This window comes from Natator depressus, chromosome 1 (assembly GCF_965152275.1).
Source record: "Natator depressus isolate rNatDep1 chromosome 1, rNatDep2.hap1, whole genome shotgun sequence".
In the NCBI taxonomy this organism is placed as follows: Eukaryota; Metazoa; Chordata; order Testudines; family Cheloniidae; genus Natator; species Natator depressus.
This window is the reverse complement of record NC_134234.1, coordinates 6255116-6269792: the sequence shown is the minus strand read 5'-3', so window position 1 is coordinate 6269792 and position 14677 is coordinate 6255116. Positions and strand designations below refer to the sequence as shown.

Here is a 14677-nt window from a genome sequence, read left to right as displayed (position 1 = left end):
AAGGGATTATGTTTCAGGCCTTCTTCCTCCTACACAGCCTAGCAACTGATGATGGCCTTCTTTTGTGTGTGTAATATACTGCCATCTGCACGATGTGTGGGAAATGATTCCATAAGCTATGGGACCAAAAAGCATTTTCAATGGATCGTAGCAGCATAGCACTGCATACCACCCATGCAGTAGCAATATTTAGTCGATTAGCTGTGAGAAGTAACTGCCACCCTGTGGAGGCCAAATGACGTGATCCGAAATTAATACAGGCCAAAGGGCACGGAAAAGGATTTCTTCTCCCAGGATACTGCCATCCACAGTATTTGTCAGTGGCTCGTGCCAAAATCACGTGGCGTTCCTCTCACACGGTATCCCACATTTTACAAGGGAACAGCCATGGAATTTCCCCAATCTTTGCCCTGCAGCAGTTTCAGTATGGTGGTATTTTAGGTAGGTGTGCCGTGCCAGGCTGAGAACACAGGGGAAAGGAATCAAACCATTTCTACATCTGGATCTTTTCTTTGAGCTGCCGTCCCTCCCCCATACTTGCAGGTTTCAGAGGAGCAGCCGTGTTAGTCTGTATTCACAAAAAGAAAAGGAGTACTTGTGGCACCTTAGAGACTAACCAATTTATTTGAGCATAAGCTTTTGTGAGCTACAGCTCACTTCATCGGATGCATTCAGTTGAAAATACAGTGAGGAGATTTATATACACACAGAACATGAAAAAAATGGGTATGCACATTGTAAGGAGAGTGATCACTTAAGATGAGCTATTCCCAGCAGGAGAGTGAGGGGCCGGGGGGAAGAAAACCTTTTGTAGTGATAATCAAGGTGGGCCATTTCCAGCAGTTAATAGGAACGTCTGAGGAACAGTGGCGGGGTGAGGGGGAATAAACATGGGGAAACAGTTTTACTCTGTGTAATGACACATCCACTCCCAGTATCTATTCAAGCCTAAGTTAATTGTATCCAGTTTGCAAATTATTTCCAATTCAGCAGTCTCTTGTTGGAGTCTGTTTTTGAAGTCTTTTTGTTGTAATATTGAGACCTTTAGGTCTGTAATGGAGTGATCAGAGAGATTGAAGTGTTCTCCAACTGGTTTTTGAATGTTATAATTCTTGACATCTGATTTGTGTCCATTTATTTTTTTACGTAGTGACTGTCCAGTTTGACCAATGTACATGGCAGAGGGGCATTGCTGGCACATGATGGCATATATCGCATTGGTAGATGCGCAGGTGAATGAGCCTCTGATAGTGTGGCTGATGTGTTTAGGCCCTGTGATGGTGTCCCCTGAATAGATATCTGGACACAGTTGGCAACGGGCTTTGTTGAAAGGATTGGTTCCTCGGTTAGTGGTTCTGTTGTGTGGTGTGTGGTTGCTGTTGTGTGGTTTGCTTCAGGTTGGGGGGCTGTCTGTAGGCAAGGACTGGCCTGTCTCCCAAGATTTGTGAGAGTGATGGGTCGTCCTTCAGGATAGGTTGTAGATCCTTGATGATGCATTGGAGAGGTTTTAGTTGGGGGCTGAAGGCAGTGGCTAGTGGCGTTCTGTTATTATATTTGTTAGTCCTGTCCTGTAGTAGGTGACTTCTGGGTACTCTTCTGGCTCTGTCAATTTGTTTCTTTTCTTCAGCAGTTGGGTATTGTAGTTGTAAGAATGCTTGATAGAGATCTTGTAGGTGTTTGTCTCTGTCTGAGGGGTTGGAGCAAATACGGTTGTATCGTAGAGCTTGGCTGTAGACGATGGATCGTGTGGTGTGGTCTGGGTGAAAGCCGGAGACATATAGGTAGGAATAGCGGTCAGTAAGTTTCTGGTATAGGGTGGTGTTTATGTGACTGTCGCTTATTAGCACCGTAGTGTCCAGAAAGTGGATCTCTTGTGTGGACTGTTCCAGGCTGAGGTTGATGGTGAGACGGAAATTTTTGCAATCATGGTGGAATTCCAATACTTGCAGGTGTTTCCAGGAGTTCTCTTGTGTGGGGAGGGATGCCACTAGATGATGTCTCACCCCACCTTATGTAGAATTAACATCAGGTGGGAATCCTTTGTTCCAAAAACAGTTCCCAGTCCAGTTTGTGGAAAAATACAGGTACCCAAAATGGAGTTCAGTGTCATGTGGTCTGTTCACATTCCTTTGCATGCCCTGCTGAGTCATAGCAGCGATTATCCATAGGCAGTCTGCAGAGTTATCAGGAAGGCTCATCAGATGGGGGACTAGGCCAGTTGTTTCCCCTAATGGCCCATTACCCTGAATAAGTCCTTCACAACCCATTGTCAAGACTGGAAGCATTTTGCCTAGTGGGCGTCACCCAAACTACATTTGAAATACAGATTCCTAGTCAATATTCATAACTTCATATACATAAATGATACATGCACACAAATAGGATAATCCTTTTCAGCAAATCATAACTTTTCCAATGACACCTGACAAGACATATTGTCATAAATATAAAGGGAATGGTAAACCCCTTTAAAATCCCTCCTGGCCAGAGGAAAATCCTCTCACCTGTTAAAGGTACAGAAGCTAAAGGTAACCTTGCTGGCACCTGAACAAAATGACCAATGAGGAGACAAGATACTTTCAAAAGCTGGGAGGAGGGAGAGAAACAAAGGGTCTGTGTCTGTCTGTATGTTGCTTTTGCCGGGGATAGAACAGGAATGGAGTCTTAGAACTTTTAGTAAGTAATCTAGCTCGGTATGCGTTAGATTATGATTTCTTTAAATGGCTGAGAAAAGAACTGTGCTGAATAGAATGACTATTCCTGTCTGTGTACCTTTTTTGTAACTTAAGGTTTTGCCTAGAGGGATTCTCTATGTTTTGAATCTAATTACCCCGTAAGGTATCTACCATCCTGATTTTACAGAGGTGATTCCTTTACTTCTATGAAAAGTCTTCTTGTAAGAAAACTGAATGCTTTTTCATTGTTCTCAGATCCAAGGGTTTGGGTCTGTGGTCACCTATGCAAATTGGTGAGGATTTTTACCAAACCTTCCCCAGGAAGTGGGGTGCAAGGTTTGGGAGGATTTTGGGGGGAAAGACGTGTCCAAACTACGTTTCCCAGTTGACCCAGTTAAAGTTTGGTGGTGGCAGTGGAAATCCAGGGTCAAAGGATAAAATTAATTTGTACCTTGGGGAAGTTTTAGCCTAAGCTGGTGAAAGTAAGCTTAGGAGGTTTTCATGCAGGTCCCCACATCTGTACCCTAGAGTTCAGAGTGGGGAAGGAACCTTGACACATATCTTGTTCAAAATGTATGATAATTATGTCAGAATTATATCAGAATCATTCAACTATGAAGAATATGGGGCACAGTGTCACAACGAGGTCATGAGGAGAATCCCCTGCGTGGCTTTTAAGAGATTGAAATGATAGCAGGAAAGCACATTAGAAAACAGAATCTCAACTACACATCCAAAATGATGTGCTCTAAATTACCTGTTACCAATCAAGAAAGAGATCTTGCGGTCATGGTAGAGAGTTGTCTGAAAACATCTGCTCAATGTCCCATAATAGTCAAAAACGTTAACAGAATGTTGTGAACCACTAGGAAAGTGATTGATAAGAAGACAGAAAATATAATAATGACACTCTATAATATAATATTATAATATATATTGCCACTCTAGAATATAATATAATAATGCCACACAACACACAGTCAACCTGTGGAACTCCTTGCCAGAGGATGTTGTGAAGGCCAAGACCATAACAGAGTTTTAAAAAGAACTCGATACGTTCATGGAGAATAGGTCCATCAATTGCTATTAGCCAGGATGGGCATTGATGATGTCCCTCGCCTGTGTTTGTCAGAAGCTGGGAATGGGTGACAGGGGATGGATCACTTGATGATTCCCTGTTCTGTTCATTCCCTCTGGGCCACCTGATATTGTCCACTGTCAGAAGACAGGGAACTCAGCTAAATGGGCCTTTGGTTTGACTCAGTATGGCCGTTCTTATGTTCTTATAATCCTCTGAAAAAACTCAATGGGTTTAGATACTAAGAGAGGGTGTCTTGTTTCGAGAGGCTGGTGCAGAGTGCAGGGCCGCATCTTGTTCTTTGCCAGTACTTTGCCACATACAACTCATGGAGGTCTCGGTGCATGGCTGGACCCGCTCCATGTTAAGCCTAGTTTGAAATAAGCGTCATCATATTTTCAGATTCTGTGTTTTGCTGGAACCTCCACTGCTGCCCTCACTTTGGCTTGTGTTGTACACTTTTCTCCCATGGTCACAAAAAGATCCATTTCTCAGGTAAGTTGTTTTTCCTTGTAAGCGTGCCGCTGATACTGGTTTTAAGTTTGTTTTTAAGTACTTGGGGGAACCACACAAAGGACATCTGAGATGTCACAGTTGCTAAGATACTAAAATACAACCCATCAGTTCGTCCCAGTTCCCCAATGTAAGCGGGGGTATGGTCCTGCTATTGTGGGGAACTTTCCTGGCTTCTGCACTACCCTGGTGGAATTGGCGAGCCAAAGAGTCTGAATCCTCACTTCCACTCTTTTTACCAAGAGGCCTGCCTGACCTCAAGGACTCCCCTTCCATTCTCCAGTGTGGCAGAGTCCGTGTAATGGTGACACAGCTGGGCCCAGGATTCCTGGGAGGCTGAACCCCCAGTCTCATCGTGGGGGCTAGGGTGTTCCCTAGGACAGGGGCTAGGGTGTCCCCACTCCTGGGTACTCTCTTCACACCAGACCCTTCTCGAACCCACTGATCACTACATTAAGTTCAAAGCAAATATAATTTATTCAACAGCAGCTGTAAAAAAAGGAAAAAAATGGGAAATGTTTGAGGAAACAAGGAACCCTGCTCTGTGGGCATGGGAAAGACCACCAACAACCTTCTCTGGGATGTAAGAAATCTTCCCAATTTCTTCCTCACACGTCCCCGGCCTAGTGCCCAGTCCCTGGCTGCTCTGTGGTGATACTGCAGGTAAGGAGCCTGCTCTGGCGGTGGGCACACTCCCTCAGGCTCTAGGTGGCAGGACCTTTCTCCCCAGCATCTGTCCTCCCACCAGTTTCACATCCCACCTTCTGTGTCCAGCCTTCAACGCCCTCTTCTCTAGTGATGACTCCCTGTGCTGGGCGGTTTGCAGATGTCCCCACCTGGCTCTCCCCAGCTGCTCTTTGTGCTTGGCTGTCGGGTTACTTGTTACATGGAAGGCACCCACTATCTTGGCTCTGGCCCTACAGATCATCTGTCTTTCTTTCTCTCCCCACGAGATACTCTCCTTGTGATCAGAAGAAGTGTGTGAGTTGGAGCCCTCTCTGTTTAAAAGTTGAAAAAAACTTTTTAAAAGTTTTTTTTTTTTTTTAGTTGAACAAAAACTTTTTTTGAAAAAAAAAAAGGGAACAAAAATGCCCCCTCGCTTGCAAAGGAGTTGGAACAGGGATGGGTACCTGGCCCACTGCCTCCAGAACTTGGAGATAGGTCTAGTTCCGACACAGGCACCCAAACTGCAAAAGACATGGGCACTAATCAGCACTCTCAGGAGAGGGAGAGAGAGAGCAATAGAGGGCCTTTGAATCTATGAAGATGGGTATGGCAGATGGTGCAGAACAGATTAACAGAAGGCTTCATGGTATGCAGATTTCATTAATGAAGGGCAAATTAAGGAAGGATTTCAACAAATAAGTAAATATTAATCACAATTATTTACTATGAAGAGCAAGGTAAAAATGCTGAAAATTATATTTTATTACGGTGGCATCAATAGTGAAGCCAGAGTTAAAGTTGAGTCAACTTTTGCTCTTAGAGCAGAGATTCAACTTCTTTATCTATGAAATATGGTGTAGCCTTAGCCAACACGACAAGACTTACTCTCTGAGTGCAGAATGAGTTTTCAGAGAATTTACAAATCAACCTGCTAAGTAGTTTAGGAATGCATACACGTAGTCTTCCTCCCTTAAAACTCCTTCTTCCTTATACGTATTCCACTGAACACTCTAATTGCCTGGACAAAACAGAATACTTTATTCCAGAAGGAGAAGCTTTAAGGGTACAGGACTGCAGTTTTGCTGACTGGGATTTTTGGGGTGAACAATACAAGCCTTCCTTTTGGGAGGTTGTGACCATGGTCGCTGGAGGGGCTATACGGAGAATGCTCAGTCAGGACAAACTGCAAGGAATAGGGCAGAGAATCCCCAAATCTGGTGCCTTATTCTTATAATTGATTCACCAAAACAGTAACCAAACAGCTTCTATAATACCTTCCTGGTTCCCAAGAAGCCAAAATACAGTTCTCTTTAAGCAATCTAGCCTTTGGTTCCCACCCACCCAGCCAAATCCATCTATTAAGGGTTATATAAAATCTTATTCACCATCTGTAAAGTTCTACTACTCTCAAGAGATCGGACACATTTCACACCAGGTCAAATACACACTTACAGACAATTCTTATTCACAAATCTAAGATTTATTTAAAAGGAAAAGAAAGAGAGTTATTGTGGTAAAAGATTGTTATACATACAGATATGAATCCAGTTCACAGGTCAGTTTCAAAGCAGAAATGGTGAGACTGCCGATTTGTACAAATCTTTCTGGAATTAATGGAAAAAGTCATAGTCCAATAGGCAGTCCATATACAGAGTGTTTTCAAATTCTTCCATGAGAATTGCAGGGCTAATCTACAAGTCCTCCATCTTGTTACTTGAACATCCCCTGACAAAGCTTAAGCAGCTCTGAGATAGTAAGGATCAGGCCCAAAAGGCCCTTTATAGCTGAAATTCAGCTGATTAGCCTCTTCTCCCCAAATGACTACAGCAGGCTGAAGAATGGATGAAGAATAAGTAATGTGCATTTTTGCTTTGAAATAAATCTCGATTTCCTATGTCTACACTGATAACTAGCAGCATTGATTAGCATAAGGCCATTAACCATTGAAATGGTTCACAGGTAGTTTATTACAAACTTCAAAGAGAAATAAAAAGACTATGATATTCTTATACCAGAAGTTTCATCAAAATGGTAATATTCCCTTTTGACCTCTGAATCAAGAGAATAGGTCATGAAACAAGACTTACAGGAACTGAAATTTATCATCTACAAGCTAATTTGGTCACACTGTTGAACTTGTAATAAGATATAGGTAAACCCAGACAAATACAATTAGTATCTACTTTCGCTTCTCTAACAATACAGGCCTATATTTCAAGAACTCTAGTTTATTTACCATGGCTTTGCTAGCTATCCATGAGGAACGGCCCTGTTTACAATTTCAATACTTTTCTAATATGTCCTTAAGGGTTGCTTTTAGTGACAGAGGCACTTGGACACCGCGGGCCATATTGACTCCGAGAGAGACAGATTAGACAGACCATATCAGTGCCCCCATTGGAGTCTGTTAGTGGAATAGTTTTGAAAGATCTTCATGATCCGTTTACGAATCTCTTTGGTTTTTATGCTGTATACAATGGGATTGAGCACCGGGGGGAAGAGGAGGTGGAGATAAGACAGAAGAATTTGACTCTGAGGGACAGCCAGTTTCTTGAACCTGTGAATCATAGACAAACTGATCGGCGGGGTGAAGAAAAGCAGGCTGATGCAGATGTGGGAGACACAGGTGTTCAGAGCCTTGAGACGCTCTTGCCAGGATGTGATACTCGATACAGTCTGAAGGATCATGATGTAAGACAAGACAATGAGCACTGAGTCTAATCCCAGAGAAGAAAGGACAACAAACAAACCATAGAAGCTGCTGGGTGTAGTGTCTGCACAGGCCATCTTCATCACATCTTGATGCAAACAATATGAATAAGAGAGAGGTTGTATCTTGATGTACGGCAACCTCTTGAGAAGAATGACAGCTGGGATATGCAGACCAATACCCTTGATTATTATCGCCAGTCCTATGTTTCCTATCCTTGCACTGGTTAAAGTTGAAGCATATCTCAGCGGGTGGCGTATTGCCACAAAGCGGTCAAATGCCATGGCTACGGGTACAGACGATTCCATGACAGAAAAAGTGTGAATAAAGAAAAGTTGGGTCAGACAGACATCAATGCCAATTTCTCTGGTGTTAAACAGGAAGACGCTGAGCATTGTTGGCAAGGTGGAGACAGACAAGCCAAGGTCGATGACAGACAACAGAGAAAGGAACAAGTACATGGGCTGATGGAGATTCTGCTGTGTCTTGATCACAAACAGAATCAGACCGTTTCCTAGAATTGCAATGAGGTACATGGAACAGAAAGGGATTGAGATCCAGGGGCCATGAGCTTCCAGCCCTGGGATGCCTGCCAGGAGGAATCTTGCAGGACTGATGTTGGTTTCATTGCAGGTTGGCATAATGCACTGGGAAGGTTCTGGTCAGTTTATTAAACCACATCCCCTACAATTAAAAGAAACTTTAATAAAAATATGTGACCCCATGACAGAAAATATGGCCCATTCTGCCCCCGCTCTTCAGAAAGGTTGGAATCAGTACCCTGATTAAAAACCCTGGTGGTACTCTCACATCCCCAGATCAGTTAGAACATCCCATTACTAATAATATCCTGTTCTTATATAGAGCTTTGCATTTATAAATCTCAAAGTGATTTACAAAAGAGCACAAGTATCAGTGGGTCTGATTCGAAGCCCATTGACACTCATAAGAAGGAGGATGTAGATCCTCATTTAACTGAGGGGGAAAGTAAAGCACAAAACAGGTAAGCAACTTGAGCAAGGTCACTCAGGAGATCAGTGACAGAACTCAGGTCTCCGGGCTCTCAGCTGACTGCCCCTTCACTATACTAGTCCACACCCTGTCCCCTAGATGGAGCTTGGCATATGAAGACTTGTATGAACTCATTATTAAAGGGAACATAAGAAAAGGCGAGTGGAGCTGCACCTAAACACTGGATCAGTGATGTGTATTGTGAATGGTCCATGGGCTGAGAAGCGTTCATAGAAACTACTCAGTGATGACTGACAGGGACTTGTCCAAAGCCACACAAGGAGGCTGTGGTAGAACAGGGAACACAATCCAGCTCTGCTGTGTTTTAGCTGTAAAGAAGGCTGCCCTCGCTGTTGTACATGATGTTATTATTGGAGGGGGAGGGGACAAAAAGAAAAGGAGGCTCTGAAGACTAGCTGAATGTTAGCTGTGTCCTATCTTCATTCTAGGTGCCTCCTTTGCTCACACTGGGTGAGACCAGCCCTGTGGAGAGAGCCAGAAATTCCTCAACCGGGAGTTTTGCCATGTGCAAAGATAACTGTGAAAACCCCTATCCTCAGTTCTATGCATGACTCCGAGGGACATCAAAGGGCCCAATAGGCCGTTACCCAGCAAAACCCTCATTGAAATTAAATTTTGTTGGAGCAAAGACAAAGAGCTCCATTTTCCCACTTATGGTATCCTCGCAGACACTCCAGGGGGGGTTATATGCCAAGCAAGCCCCATGCCTTCAGAAGCTGCAGGAAATGCAGGGAGTGCAAGTCACCCTTTCAGAGGTTACACACACTCTCCCATTGGCTAGAAACTATGGTCAGATTATTCAGTATTTGCCACTCCAGGGTTAATTGCCCCCCTTCCTGTTAAGAGTCTGGTGCTAGTGACTGTCAGTCAGGTTATGCGTCTAGATAGACCACAGCTGAGATGTGGTATGGCCATGCCTAGGCTCCTTCTTACCATACACAGCACAGGCAAGTCAATGGTACATACGAAAAAGTGCCACGGGGAGTTAAAAACACAAGCTGGCTTTCACTGGGATTTGGGTTCTTGGCTCATGGAAAATTCTGCGCTACATGGGTAATGTTTGCACCATCTGGGCCCTCAGATTGCAAGCACCACAAGGGAGGGACCTGTCTTCCGAGGAGTTTGGGTCCCATATACAACAACGAATAACGATGCTGATCATAAGAATGTGCAGGTCTCATTGGTTACAGATGAAACGTTCCAAGCAGTTGAGACTGCCTGTTCCTGTCCGTGAAATAACTCCAGTGTGATCAGCGCACTTACCAAAGCCTTGAAAGTAGCAGCTGGAGAGTGTTCATCCTTGACTCCTGAGGAAGCAGACCCTGAACAGCCTGGGCAGCAGCATTCCCTCTCTCTGTCAGGCATGCAGTGCAGCAATGTTTATAGCGCAGTGGGTAAAAGCTCTGGAGGATAGAGATAATCAATTGGGAATCACCATTGATCACATTGTTACACGTTTTGTCTCAACCAGCACAAATGGAAAAGACTTAAAAGGTGAATGATCTGAAGTATTTCGGCACCGACTGGTGCAGCTTCCAGGATTTAGGGGTAACCCAATTCACAAGATGTTTTGCAATATTCAGCAATTGCCCATCTCAGAGCTGGGGTAAATGGTGTAACTGCATGAGTCAGGGGACTGGCACTGACTTGCTTTCGGTCAGGATTTGACCCTGATTGTTTTTTCCACAAAGAGACGTTAGTTCTTGTGAAAGGTGCCAGCTTGACAGACCTGCAGATGCCTGTGCTTTAAGGTGCCAAAATTCCACACGTACTATTGTGGATCGACAGCACCAAGGGCGTACTGTTCGGCACATTGGCGAGTGAACTTGTAGTCTTTCCATTACCTGGATTTGAAACAATTTATTTTATTGTGCAACTTAAACAAAGCAGCCAGATCTCCCCACAGTTCCAGGGAATCTCCCACAGCCCCCGGGGATATTCTGCAGCCACAACATACATCCTCCAACAAACAGCCTGTCAAGTTTCCTTCCCCACTCTGAACGCTAGGGTACAGATGTGGGGACCTGCATGAAAAACCTCCTAAGCTTATCTTTACCAGCTTAGGTCAAAACTTCCCCAAGGTACAAAATATTCCACCCTTTGTCCTTGGATTGGCCGCTACCACCACCAAACAAATACTGGTTACTGGGAAAAAGCTGTTTGGAAACGTCTTTCCCCCCAAATACTTCCCAAAACCTTGCACCCCACTTCCTGGACAAGGTTTGGTAAAAAGCCTCACCAATTTGCATAGGTGACCACAGACCCAAACCCTTGGATCTGAGAACAATGAAAAAGCATTCCGTTTTCTTACAAGAAGACTTTTAATAGAAATAGACGTAAAGAAATCACCTCTGTAAAATCAGGATGGTAGATACCTTACAGGGGAATTAGATTCAAAATATAGAAAACCCCTCTAGGCAAAACCTTAAGTTACAAAAAAGATACGCAGACAGAAATAGTTATTCTATTCAGCACAGTTCTTTTCTCAGCCATTTAAAGAAATCATAATCTAACACATACCTAGCTAGATTACTTACTAAAAGTTCTAAGACTCCATTCCTGGTCTATCCCCGGCAAAGACAGAATGTAGACAGACAGACAGACCCTTTGTTTCTCTCCCTCCTCCCAGCTTTTGAAAGTATCTTGTCTCCTCATTGGTCATTTTGGTCAGGTGCCAGTGAGGTTACCTTTAGCTTCTTAACCCTTTACAGGTGAGAGGATTTTTTTTCTCTGGCCAGGAGGGATTTTAAAGGGGTTTACCCTTCCCTTTATATTTATGACACAGCCAAAGCCAACCCCACATCCATCCATTCTCCTCCCGACTCCATCAAGCCCCGCTCCAACCATGAAGTCATTATGCAGCCCCTTCTCCAGCCCACTAATCCTCTCTCCCCGATCCCCTCCTCGCCCTGTCACCCGTTTCCCCACTCCATGCCCCAGAGCCTTCATCCTGCCCTCTCAGTCCCTCCGTTCTGCCCTGCAGCCCCCGTCCTCCTTTGTCTGTGTTTTCACCTTCCTGCATGGTTCCATTCTGGACACCAGTTCTCCTACTCCTGGCCTCTTCCACCTCCTCCCTGTCCCAACTCCAACTGCTCCCCCGCATTGGATATTTCCCCCAAATCCCCATGAGCAGCTCACCTCAACTTTTCATCAGCCCCGTTCCCCAGCCCCTCACCTACCATCAGCCCCGCCATATCCCCTGCCCTGAGGGCGCAAGGGGACCTGTCCCCTGTCCTGACTCTCACACATCAACAGCCCATCCATATCCCCTGCCCTGAGAGGATAAGGGGGCCTGTCCCGCACTCTGCCCCTCACACACCTTCAGCTACTCCATATTCCCTGCCTTGAGAGGACAAGGGGGGCTGCCATATGCCCTGTCCCTCACAGGCCATCTGCCCCTCCATTTCACTCTTTTTTTGGCAGTTGTTCAGGGAGAAATTCTGCCTTCCCTCAGCTCATCTCCCTTGGAGCTCCTGGTTGCTCTCCTCCCTGGTCTGCCACAAAATCAGCTGCTCCCCTGTCTTTCTGCTTTTCTCAAACACTTTCCTCAGGCTTGATTTGTCTGCCCCTGTCATAAATATAAAGGGAAGGGTAAACCCCTTTAAAATCCCTCCTGGCCAGAGAAAAAATCCTCTCACCTGTAAAGGGTTAAGAAGCTAAAGGTAACCTCGCTGGCACCTGAACAAAATGACCAATGAGGAGACAAGATACTTTCAAAAGCTGGGAGGAGGGAGAAAAACAAAGGGTCTGTCTATATTCTGTCTTTGCCGGGGATAGATCAGGAATGGAGTCTTAGAACTTTTAGTAAGTAATCTAGCTCGGTATGTGTTAGATTATGATTTCCTTAAATGGCTGAGAAAAGAACTGTAACTATTCCTGTCTGTGTGTCTTTTTTGTAACTTAAGGTTTTGCCTAGAGGGATTCTCTATGTTTTGAATCTAATGACCCTGTAAGGTATCTACCATCCTGATTTTACAGAGGTGATTTCTTTATGTCTATTTCTATTAAAAGTCTTCTTGTAAGAAAACTGAATGCTTTTTCATTGTTCTAAGATCCAATGGTTTGGGTCTGTGGTCACCTATGCAAATTGGTGAGGATTTTTACCAAACCTTCCCCAGGAAGTGGGGTGCAAGGGTTGGGAGGATTTTGGGGGGAAAGACGTGTCCAAACTATGTTTCCCAGTAAACCCAGTTAAAGTTTGGTGGTGGCAGTAGAAATTCCAAGGGCAAAAGGTAAAATTAATTTGTACCTTGGGGAAGTTTTAACCTAAGATGGTGAAAGTAAGCTTAGGAGGTTTTCAGGCAGGTCCCCACATCTGTACCCTAGAGTTCAGAGTGGGGAAGGAACCGTGACAGCCCCATTGTCCTGATCATTTACTTGCTGAATATTTGGCTTTGAACTCAATTGGAAATGTAGCTACAAGATCAGTGGCTTAGGGAAGTAATCCTGCTGCTTTGGATAGGTCTGTGTCTTTGGATTGTAGCAGTTTTGAAACAGCATTTACCATTTCCAGAATCATTCTTTGGAGCACAATGAGAAAAACAAAACTAAAAATTTCCATTCATTTCTTTAATGCTGAAGGCTTGTAAACTTCAAGAGCACTTTTGCTCGGGAGAATTATTTCCATGGGTGCCTTCATTGTGTCTAAACACTGAAGGTGAGAGGAAGGAGTGGTTCACACTGGTTGTTGATCAACTGTGTAGTCAATTGCTTGACCAAGCTTTAATTTGTAATGAAATATGTTCAAGAGGCCAAATAAACAACATCAGGTTTACTTCTCTAACTGCATAATAAAATAATACAAGAAAAGGGTTTGATATGATACCTGCTTTTTGGAAGCTGTCTTGTGCAGTGATGTTGCATGAAAACATTATGCAGAACGTGTGCTCCCAAAGTTACACTTTTCAGCTTTTATCATTTATTTGAAGATTTCACAAGTTACACATCTCTTGAAATGTCACTGAAATCCCACCCATCAGTTTGTCCCAGTTCCCGAAATTAAGTGGGGAGCTGTAGCTCATAAGGCCAGTTTGCTGCCTTGCTACATGTGTTTTTTTCATTCGTTTGATTGATTCTATTATTTGGGGGGGGGGTTCTTTATGCTGAATTCCAGTACATGTTATTCATAATTGTTGTTCATAATAGTTGGCTGGAACGCAATGAACCTACCCCAGGCCTGTATCCTGTATGATTATCTAGAGCAAGTTAGTATAAGGGTTTGTAACCTTTGGCATAGATAAATGGCCTACCAGTTACCCCGCTTGACTTTGGGGAACTGAATAGGGAACTGAACAAAGAATTGAATATGTTTACCATCGGTCTGGAACAGACCGGTAACTGCAGGGTACACTGCAGGACATGGAAGTCATAAGTTAGGCCTATGTATGAATATGTCATAATATGTTAATCTATAGAGTAAGTGTATCCGAAGATGTATCTGGGTAAGAAAATAAGATTTGGGCATGATAGGCTGTGTCCTGATTGTGGTAGTGCCAGCACCCTATAAGAGGGCAAACAACCATGCAGGAGGGTGGCTCTTTCCTATCCTCTCTCAACTCAGCTTTGCAATACAGTTTAGCTGTTCAACACTCAAACCTAATCCCTACCAACTTGGGAAGCCTAGACCATCACATTCATCAGGCATGCCAGAGACAAGGCTGGTCCTTTGTCTCGCACTACCAGGTCTTCTTAAAAGGGTGTGAGTATGATAGTTTAAGTAGTCTTTTAGAATAGAGATGTTACCAGCAGGGGTCATAGAATTGTATTACTTCTTTGTGACACTGTGTTTTATATTGTTTATTATTCTTTTATTCGTTTCAATAAAGATCTTATCCATTTGGCGTTGTCCTCAGTAGAAGTCTATTTGCCGTACAATCTGAGGGTCCTCTCGCAAAGTTGAATTCTCTGTGTTCTCTGAATTGCCTGAATTGGGACAAGAACCTATTTTATTCTGGTCAGAACATTGACAAGTCATAATAATCTAACCCATACATTCAGGTCAAC

General features: G+C 43.9%; 1 protein-coding gene across 1 annotated transcript; it reads right to left on the bottom strand.

Moving 5' to 3' along the window:
- Positions 1 to 7317: 7317 nt before the first annotated feature.
- LOC141981041 (olfactory receptor 51G2-like) lies at positions 7318 to 8283 on the bottom strand. The gene has a single exon (XM_074942854.1). The coding sequence runs from the start codon at positions 8281 to 8283 to the stop codon at positions 7318 to 7320; it is 966 nt and encodes a 321-aa protein (XP_074798955.1).
- Between the last annotated feature and the right edge of the window lie 6394 nt (positions 8284 to 14677).